The 10,000-nt window shown below is 45.5% G+C and overlaps 1 protein-coding gene across 1 annotated transcript in view; it reads right to left on the bottom strand.

Moving 5' to 3' along the window:
• LOC139297582 (neuronal PAS domain-containing protein 3) overlaps positions 1–10,000 on the bottom strand; it is a 244,485-nt gene that overhangs the window by 68,560 nt on the left and 165,925 nt on the right. Inside the window, exon 5 of the mRNA XM_070920323.1 lies at positions 5,174–5,263. Coding sequence (XP_070776424.1) covers positions 5,174–5,263 — 90 coding nt within the window. The remainder of the gene's footprint in view (positions 1–5,173; positions 5,264–10,000) is intronic.

Here is a 10,000-nt window from a genome sequence, read left to right as displayed (position 1 = left end):
GAGACCAGAGGAAGGAAGCAGCCGGCAGTCTGACAGTCTGCTGCAGCTGCTTAATGCTAATTCATTCAATGTTCCCCTGCAGACCAGCAGCAGCCCACTGGGAATACTGGGAGGAGTGTGTGTGTGTGTGTGTGTGTGTATTATTGCCAGCCCTCTCTGAGGGAATGTGGATTGGAGTGAAAGAGAGCAGAGATCAGGCTCTGCCTCGCTTTCCAATGACCCTGTGTGTGTGTGTGTGTGTGTGTGTGTGTGTGCGCGTGTGTGTGTGTGTGTGTAGTGAGCGCAATAACATTCATGTGCATGTGTGAGCAGAATGACCTTGCATGTGTGTGTGTGTGTGTGTGTGTGTGTCAGCAGGTCTGAACACTGGAGAGCCTCTTTAAATGACAAAGAGAGAAACAAATCGCTTCACACACCTCTGTGACACACACACACACACACACACACACACACACACACACACACACACACACACACACACACACACACACACACACACACACACACACACACACCCCATCTGGAAGCAGGCCAACTCAATCCAATGAACAATAGGAGAAAGAGAGAGAGACTCATTGCTGTATCTCGATCGCCCTGCACACATCAGAGTGAAAGAGGGATTTAAAAGCTCACACACACACACACACACACACACACACACACACACACACACTGAACAACAGAAATCAGCTGATGTTGTATAACTCCTAACACATCATGTTCATCTGCACGATTATCTGCTTATATTATGATCTTATATCAGTTATATAATATTGATGAAAAATAATAAACGATTCACTTTTGACTTGATTTTTATTTTTTCGCCTCAAATCAATAAATTGGAGTCAGCCTTGAAAAGCCCAACATGTGTAGTATTTCATTAGCATGGCATCATCTTTATGTTGTTATAAACCGGATGACATGACCTCGGTGTATTCAGTGGTAAAATAAATACTACAATAATACAACGTGTGCTTTTATTTGGATTAAGTGTCTTTAAAGCAGCTTCAGTGTAACGTCTGTTTTCTGAGTCACATCCAGAGCTCCTGAGGTTTTGTTCCAAAGTTAAATTAAATACAAATATCAGTCAAAGAAACTCACAGTTCTCTTCTCCAAAACAACAACGACTTGTTTTCATTTCTCATGCGTCTTTGTTCTCAGCGTCGAAGCCAAATTCTTCATGTTACCTGTAGGTCATGCATGCACTGTGTGTGTGTGTGTGTGTGTGTGTGTGTGTGTGTGTGTGTGTGTGTGTGTGTGCTCTCCCACGCCGCTGCATATGCCGGCCTGGCATGGAGCGGAGCTGGCTGCCGACCGTATTTGGGCGTAACGGGCGAGAATCCAGCAGACTAATTTGGGTCTGGCCGGGACGACACAGTTATTATTTTCCTCTGGACCATCAGGCAGAGGACACACAGCCATCTGCTGCACACACACACACACACACACACACACACACACACACACACACACACACACGTCTCAATTAGATCACTAAGAGGGCAGCTGCAAGCATTGCCTGGTCTCATAAACAGACTCACACACGCAAACACATAAAAACATTTATATGTACATGAACACACACACACACACACTGCGCTGTGTTGTTGGATCAACAGGGTGTTACAGAGCGACAGATTCTCCTGCTGTCTGCCTCTACAGAGAAGGAAAGAATGTTTTCATCCACCTGTTTCATTGTAAATGTGCTCATGAAAACAAACGAAAAGAAGAAGTTCATGAACGCGTCGACCTTCTGAGTTCAAACTGTGAGAAACCGCTTCATGAAGAAGGCCGTCGGTGGGAGTCTCTACATCGTACTCGTGCTTATATTCCTACATGTATGTTGCCTGTGTTACCCAGGTTCTCACGTCATGTCTATATTTTCATATTATGTCTACATCACGTTGAGTTTACTCGTAATAAAATATGCTTTTATAAATGAACGTGTCATTTTCAAAAGCTTGGAGACAGAGAGAGATGAAGACTCTGCTTCAACAGTTTAAGTTTGCATCGATGAGGAATGAATTTAATAACCGATTTTTTGAACAACAACAGGAGGGGAACTGCTTCCACTTCTTCTACAGCTGTAGAGGAAGTCGTGCAGTCACATGACCAGAAAGGCTGAAAAGGTAAAGGCCGTCCGGACAGAGACGTGTCTTTTATCTCCGTCATGCATGAAGCAGAGCTCCTGTCTGCATCATGTTGACCTCATCACAGCCTCTTCAGTGTATTTAACACCAGCTGACGTGTGTTCATACTGGGGAAGTTTCTTTATGTACTGAAGGGACTTGATGTTTGAAAGTTGCCAATAAAGAACTAATGAAACGTGTTTCTCTCCTCAGTCAGAACAAACTGCAGCTCGTCAACTTTTTACTGCAAAGAATTAAAATAAAAAACTGGAGAGAAAGTAAAATAAAGAAGAAGAGGAGTGTGTGTTGGAGTTGGGGGGAGGAGGGACTTTAACTTTACTCAGCAGCCGTGTTTAATTACAGCTGCGTTCTTTGTTAATGACTCTATTAACGGCCTGTTTGATTGGCCGGCCACGTCCGCCGTCTCCCCGACGAGACGGCAAAGAAACGAGTTAAACCGGCAAATCCTCTTTCCACATAAATCTGCCTGAAGATTGTTTCAGCGCCGGCCACCGAGCGAGGAAATTCATAACCTCGTCAATTTGTCAAAAGGCTTAAAAAAAATCTCCCCCTCACCTCCCCGCCACCCAGCCATTTCTCCTGCACGCCACCATCTAATTAAAGTTGAAAAATAATTAGCGATATATTTTCCTTCCTTTAAAAAGAAAAGTGAAGAGAGGGAAGGGCAGTGATTAAAGAAGAAGAGGAGGAAGGAAGAGCAATTAAGAGGATGGAGGTTGACGAACTCTGTGTACACATGTAGGATTAGAGGGTGAGACTCGTACAAGGCAAAGACAAGCTCTCTCTCTCTGTCTCTCTCTCTGTCTGTCTGTCTCCCTCTCTGTCTCTCTCTCTCTGTCTCTCTCTCTCTCTCTGTCTCTCCCTCTCTGTCTCTCTCTCTCTGTCTCTCTCTCTGTCTCTCTCTCTCTGTCTGTCTCTCTCTCTCTCTGTCTCTCTCTCTGTCACTTTTTTGTGAAATCGGCGTGCCACTTCTTCAGCAGCTGATAAAAGCAGAGAGAACAAGATAACCAGCTCAGCAGAGCTGGCGGAAAAGCTTAGGGGACCCAATTTGACAATTAATCAATTATTTGATAGAAATCATCAATCAATCTTGGTGGGGGAATTAATCCAGGAGGGGTGGGGGGAGGGTAGAGAGAGATAGAGAGACACAGTGACACATAGAGAGGAGGGGGTGGGGGGGGGGGTGATGTGCTTTCCTCTTTAATTTGGTAAACTGATTGGCCTTTTTTCCTCGGTCCCATATCTGAGAGGTCCCGATATCTAATTCATAGAGACAAGAGTCCACATTAAACTAATGGAGAGACATGGGGGGGGGGACACAGAGGGGGAGAGGGAGAGAGAGAGAGACACAGAGGGGGAGAGGGGGGGCACAGAGGGGGAGAGGAAGAGAGAGAGAGACACAGAGGGGAGAGAGGGGGGCACAGAGAGGGAGAGGGGGAGAGAGAGAGACACAGAGGGGGAGAGAGGGGGGGCACAGAGGGGGAGAGAGGGAGAGAGGGGGGGGGCACAGAGAGGGAGAGGGGGAGAGAGAGAGACACAGAGGGGGAGAGAGGGGGGGGCACAGAGGGGGAGAGGGAGAGAGAGGAGAGAGAGGGAGAGAGGGAGAGAGAGAGAGACACAGAGGGGGAGAGAGGGGGGGCGGAGAGGGAGAGAGAGAGAGACACAGAGGGGGAGAGAGGGGGGGCACAGAGGGGGAGAGGGGAGAGAGAGAGACACAGAGGGGGAGAGAGGGGGGGCGGAGAGGGAGAGAGAGAGAGACACAGAGGGGGAGAGAGGGGGGGCACAGAGGGGGAGAGGGGAGAGAGGGAGACACAGAGGGGGAGAGAGGGGGGGCGGAGAGGGAGAGAGAGAGAGACACAGAGGGGGAGAGAGGGGGGGCACAGAGGGGGAGAGGGGAGAGAGGGAGACACAGAGGGGGAGAGGGAGAGAGAGGGAGACACAGAGGGGGAGAGGGAGAGAGGGGGAGAGAGAGGGGGGTCAGAGAGGGGAGTCACAGAGGGGGAGAGAGAGAGAGACACAGAGGGGGAGAGAGGGGGGGCACAGAGGGGGAGAGGGGAGAGAGAGAGACACAGAGGGGGAGAGAGAGGGGGGGGGCACAGAGGGGGAGGTGCAGGTTGGCACAGACAGTAAAGAGTTCCGCTCACAGTGAAATATCTACTGTAATATATTGTATTGTCCAGGATGTGAGTCTCAGCTGAATAACAGCAGCATCTTCTACAGAAGAACTTTTAACTTTGACAACAGGGTGTTAATCCAGTTCTGACAGGCGACAGCTGCATCTGAGACATCCAGCAACAACAACACGACATGTAGAAGAACATCACAGACAAGACTCTCTGCTCTTAAACATGCGATGACAGGATGTTACCTGTTTCCTGTTTTCATTAATACATATTGGCCGTGTGCACACAAGCTGACAGAAGCTATGAGGACAACAGGGAAATGTGACGGATGGAAAATCCCTTTTAATTCAACACACACACACACACACGCACACACACACACACACACACACACAGCTTGTCAATACTGACTTATTAGCGCCTCCAAGGTCGATATGTCGACCTTCAGGATGGACGCCTGTCTCTATTAACAGGAACTGGTGGAGAGTGAACCAATTGAGACGCCGAACTCGTTACCAAGCTGACAAAGTACAATGAAGTGTCCCCAACACACACACACACACACACACACACACACACACACACACACACACACACACACACACACGGCAATAAAATATGCGTCGTCGCTCGCTGCACAAATCAACAACCGTCCGACAAGCTGATGAGATTTGAAATGAGCCTTAATTTGTTGGGAATTGTCTTTGGTAATGACGGGAGAGAGAGAGGGGGGGGGGCGAGAGAGAGACAGAAGAGACAGACAGAGACAGATAGAGAGAGAGAGAGACAGAAGAGACAGACAGAGACAGATGGAGAGAGAGAGAGACAGAAGAGACAGACAGAGACAATCAGAGAGAGGGACAGAAGGGAGGAAGACAGACAGACTGGTGTATGACTCACCTGTGACAGTCCCAGGTAGATGGAGACGGTCTCAGAGATGTAGAGGAAGCGTCCCTCCTTGTTTAGTGCAAATACAAACCCGTCCAGAGACTGAAAAGAGAGAACAGAGGACAGAGGTTTTCATTTGAAATCTAATGATGTTGCAGCTGCAGGAAGAGGTCAGACAGGTACAAGGTGTGATGGACGGCAGCGTGTTCTGAGACAGCAGGTCTGTTGACAGAAGTAACTTCTGCATATACTGACTGGAAGGACTCCAGCTGTTCAGCAGCCTTTTACATTGAGGTACACACAAACACAACTTTCCGAGGCTCTTGGAAAGTTGTCCAAACATTCGTACAAAGAGTCACAGTTGACCTCGCGTGGCGTTCGAGGTCTCCAGTCATGTTAACACACGTCTCTGTTAAAACACAGATTCTTTGAGGTTGTCGTTGTTGCTGCAGTACCACAGTTGCCCTCTGGGCCAAATTGGCAGCAACGCTCTATCCATCTTTCTTCACATGTCTCTGGTGAAGACTTCATCTGCCTTCGTCTGCTGGAGAGTCTAAAGGCACACACAGTACTACTTCTAATACCTACTACTACATCTGCTTCCAGCACTGCAGTACCACTACACATCCTGACAGACGGTGACACGATCATATTCTGTGCTATAAATTGAGATTTCAGACATTAATCGTCATCGCTGACGGGCGTAAAGAACATTAAACAGCACTCATTTCCTCATGGATAAAATGTGGAATATTGCATTGTGGGATTGTTGGCAGAAAGCAGAGTACATGTACACGGACACCACTGCTTTTGTTGAATAGTGGAGGTTCTGAGGGAACCATGTACTGAGAACACACACAAATAAAATGGCGGACAGTCGATAAAGTGCACTATGTAGTAAGTAGGAAGTGAATTCAGACACAGCCACGGTTCACCATGTATCCGTCTGTAGTACTACTGCAGTACTACACAGGAGGGTTGTGTCTTATAACATCAGATATATGGAGAGGTAAGTCTGTCTGCACACACACACACACACACACACACACACACACACACACACAGACATGTAGGTGTGTCTAATGGTGTATTTATGTGAAGATCACGGCGGAACACTCGACTTCCACAGCACACACACACACACACACACACACACACACACACGTGTGAGTGTGTCTAATGCTGTCGTTATGTGAAGATCATGGCAGAACACTCGACTCCTTGAGCACAATACACTGATTCAAGCACACACACACACACACTCACACAAAGGCATTAATACTCCGGAGGTCAGGCAGGTTAATTACATGTGGTTCCCTACTGTTGCTGCTGATACACCACGCCTGTGTGTGTGTGTGTGTGTGTGTGTCTGTTATATCCACTCTGAATATATATATATATATATATATATATATATATATATATATATATATATATGACTGTATTTCTGTTATTAATATTAATTGTCTGATGCGTGTGAGAGGGAGTGAGACAGGAAGTAGAAAGACGGACAGAAAGAAGATGACAAATAGCAACAGATAAGAAAAGAAAGAAATAATAAAGGAAGGCCAATATAATAACTATAAATATTAATAACTATATATATATGTACAGTTGTGTTCAAAATAATAGCAGTCCCACATCACTAGCAAGATAAATCACTGTTTTTATTAAAATTTCAACTTCTACACTGCAAGTAAGTTTGTAGAAGGTTTAGTAAAGGTATAGAAAACCAACAGACCCAACAGGCATGGCGTGCATGCTGCTGATTCTGTGAAACTGAATCATTAACTGAAAGGGGCGTGTTCAAACAAATAGCAGTGCTGAGTTCAATAAGTGAGGTTATTGATAATGTGAAAAAAACAGGTTAATTAAGGAATTAATCAAAGAAGGGAAAACCTATAAAGAAGTGCAGAAAATGATAGGCTGTTCAGCTAAAATGATACCAAACGCTTTAAAATGGCAGCCAAAACCAGAAAGGTGAGGAAGAAAAAGAAAAACTAGACTATTCAAATGGATCGGAGAATAACCAGAATGGCAAAGGCTCAGCCAATGATCAGCCCCAGGAGGATCAAAGAAGATCTAAGGTTGCCTGTGAGGACTGTAACAATCAGACGACGTCTACGTGAAGCCAAGCTACCAGCAAGAAGCCCCCGCAAAGTCCCATTGTTAAAAAAAAGACGTGCTGAAGCGGTTACAATTTGCCAAAGAACACATTGACTGGCCTAAAAAGAAATGGCGTAATATTTTGTGGACTGATGAGAGTAAGATTGTTCTTTTTGGGTCTAAGGGCCACAGACAGTTTGTCAGACGTCCTGCAAACACTGAATTCAAGCCACAGTGAAGACGGTGAAGCATGGTGGTGCGAGCATCGTGATATGGGGATGTTTCTCGTACTATGGTGTTGGTCCTATTTATCGCATACCAGAGATCATGGATCAGTCTGAGTACATCAGAATACTGGAAGAAGTCATGTTGCCGTATGCTGAAGAGGAAATGCCCTTGAAATGGGTGTTTCAACAAGACAATGACCCCAAACACACCAGCAAGCGAGCAAAATCATGGTTCCAGACAAACCGCATTCAAGTAATGGAGTGGCCAGCACAATCCCCGGACCTTAATCCCATAGAAAACTTGTGGGCTGACGTGAAAAATGCTGTTCATGAGGCAAAACCAAGAAATTCAGAGGAATTGTGGAACGTAGTACAATCGTCCTGGGCTGCAATACCTGTTGACCGGTGCCAGAAGTCGGTCGACTCCATCACCACAGATGTGAAGCAGTTATCAGAAACCGTGTTTATGCAACTAAATATTAGTTTATGATTCTCAGGAAAGTTGAATCTTCAAGCATTTCTTAGTTTATACAGTACATTTGAGTTTGTAAAGACAGATGTCAACACTGCTATTTTTTTGAACATTATATTTCTTGACTTCCTGTAAAATATTATCAAATTCAATTACTTTTTCCAATTTTCTTGCTTTGAAATAGAAAGTGCTGTGTCCCCAGTGCATTTGTGTTCATTAAAATACAATTTATTTGAGGGATTTTGAGGTTTACTCACCTTTTTAATCACACTGCTATTATTTTGAACACAACTGTATATATATATATGTATAGACCTAGTTTTTTTTTCAGTTGGATAAACGATGATGATTGGCTGTGCCTATGCTCTGTTTTCATCATGTCTACATTTTACAGGATGTCTTGCACATGTCTTCAAGTTCACTGGAATCTCTGGATGTTTGGAAAATGCGGAATTTGTCATGTTTCAAACATGTCAATAAAAGGTGCTGTGTGGTTTTGACCTTTAACCTCTCGTGTCTGCAGTCAAACTGATCCTTGCCGTGATATATTCGGGTGTGTGGTGGCTGCTCGCCTGCCTGTGTCCGCTTAGCCTGCCCTCTCAGCTAACGAGATGCTAATGAGATGTTAATCGTCAATGAGCCTCATCAATGTCCGTCCATGCTGGGTTCCTCATTAACACACACCCTGACTCGTTCCCTGTGTGTGTGTGTGTTAGCCTCCGTGTGCATATATTTAGCTAGGTATTTGTTTGTAATGTGCATACATGTATCTGTGTGTGTTGTCGAGTCCTGGTCCAGACTGCTGCTCTCCATGTTGTCGCCCTCCACAGGAAATGACTTTGTCCTCTAACAAGTCAATTATCCTCAGGTGACATTTTAACCATTTAAACCAACTAGAGACTGATGCTAACTACCTTTCCATGCTACAGTCTAGCACACTGTGTGTGTTTATAGACATATCAGGTGATTTAAACATAAAGGAAATGCGGCTGAAATGTCCAGCACATCTTGCACCGCGTCGGTGTGTCTGAAGGGGTTTTATTTGTAGTTCAGTGTAGGATTCCTCTCATGGACAGACAGATGTGTCGTACACAATCAGGATGTTTCGTGTTTTAATCGTATTCATCACAGTCAAAGAGTTTCTTTACTTTGTGAGCGACGGCGAGCTGCATCCAGGTTATTTCTGTTTTGCTGTCCTTGTTACTGAATAGTAGACTACCGTTTATGTTTATGTTCATTCATTCAATGTGATAGAGAGCGGCAATCCCTCTAATACAGCCTGTTCAAGGTGGGAATGTTGCACGGAGTGGGGGGGCATTGTTGTCCCACCCTTAAGCCAGCAGCGGAGGTATTAACAGAGCTGAATCAGCATCTTTGTCGGGGAACCGGCAGGATGTGTGCGACCGACCACCGGGGATTGAAAAAGCAGCTAGCAGCAGTTAGCAGCAGTTAGCAGCTAACCTACAGCGAAACTGTCTAAGAGTTGGGGAGACGACGAGGTCCGGGAGCTCCTTGTTATACGTCACACGACGCTTTTGCTTCTCGAACGCTTGTTTGGTTCAGTGTAAAAAAAAAAAAAACGCCGGCGTGATGACGGTTCTCCTTTCCAGCAGGATCTGGGTTCAGTGGGGATGTCTCCGTTAGACGTATATAAGTTGTCTTCACTCTTAACAATCGCCACCAAAATCAGACACCTGACAACGAGCCCAAGCTGACCAATCACAGGCTGACGTGCAGTTCCATTGTTTTAGGATGCACACGTCAGCCATGGCGTAATCTGCAGGTGAGGATTGAATTAGCAGCAGCAGCTACGTTAACCCTTTAATGCACAACAATAAATGAGCCTAATGCTGCACTGACGTACACATGATGTTCTATGTACAGCGGTTAAAAGCTCAACCAGGAAGTAAAATGTAAGAGGTATTAACAATTGAGAGTTGGGTAATAAACCTACAATGTTCAGCTGTTTATAGAAGAAGCATCAGGGTCTTGGAGGATTCAGGGAAAACCTCATGATGTTAACCTGTCTTATGA

This window comes from Enoplosus armatus, chromosome 15, assembly GCF_043641665.1.
Source record: "Enoplosus armatus isolate fEnoArm2 chromosome 15, fEnoArm2.hap1, whole genome shotgun sequence".
NCBI lineage: Eukaryota > Metazoa > Chordata > Actinopteri > Centrarchiformes > Enoplosidae > Enoplosus > Enoplosus armatus.
Note: the sequence above shows the minus strand (reverse complement) of the source record. Positions and strands in the feature narration are given on the sequence as shown.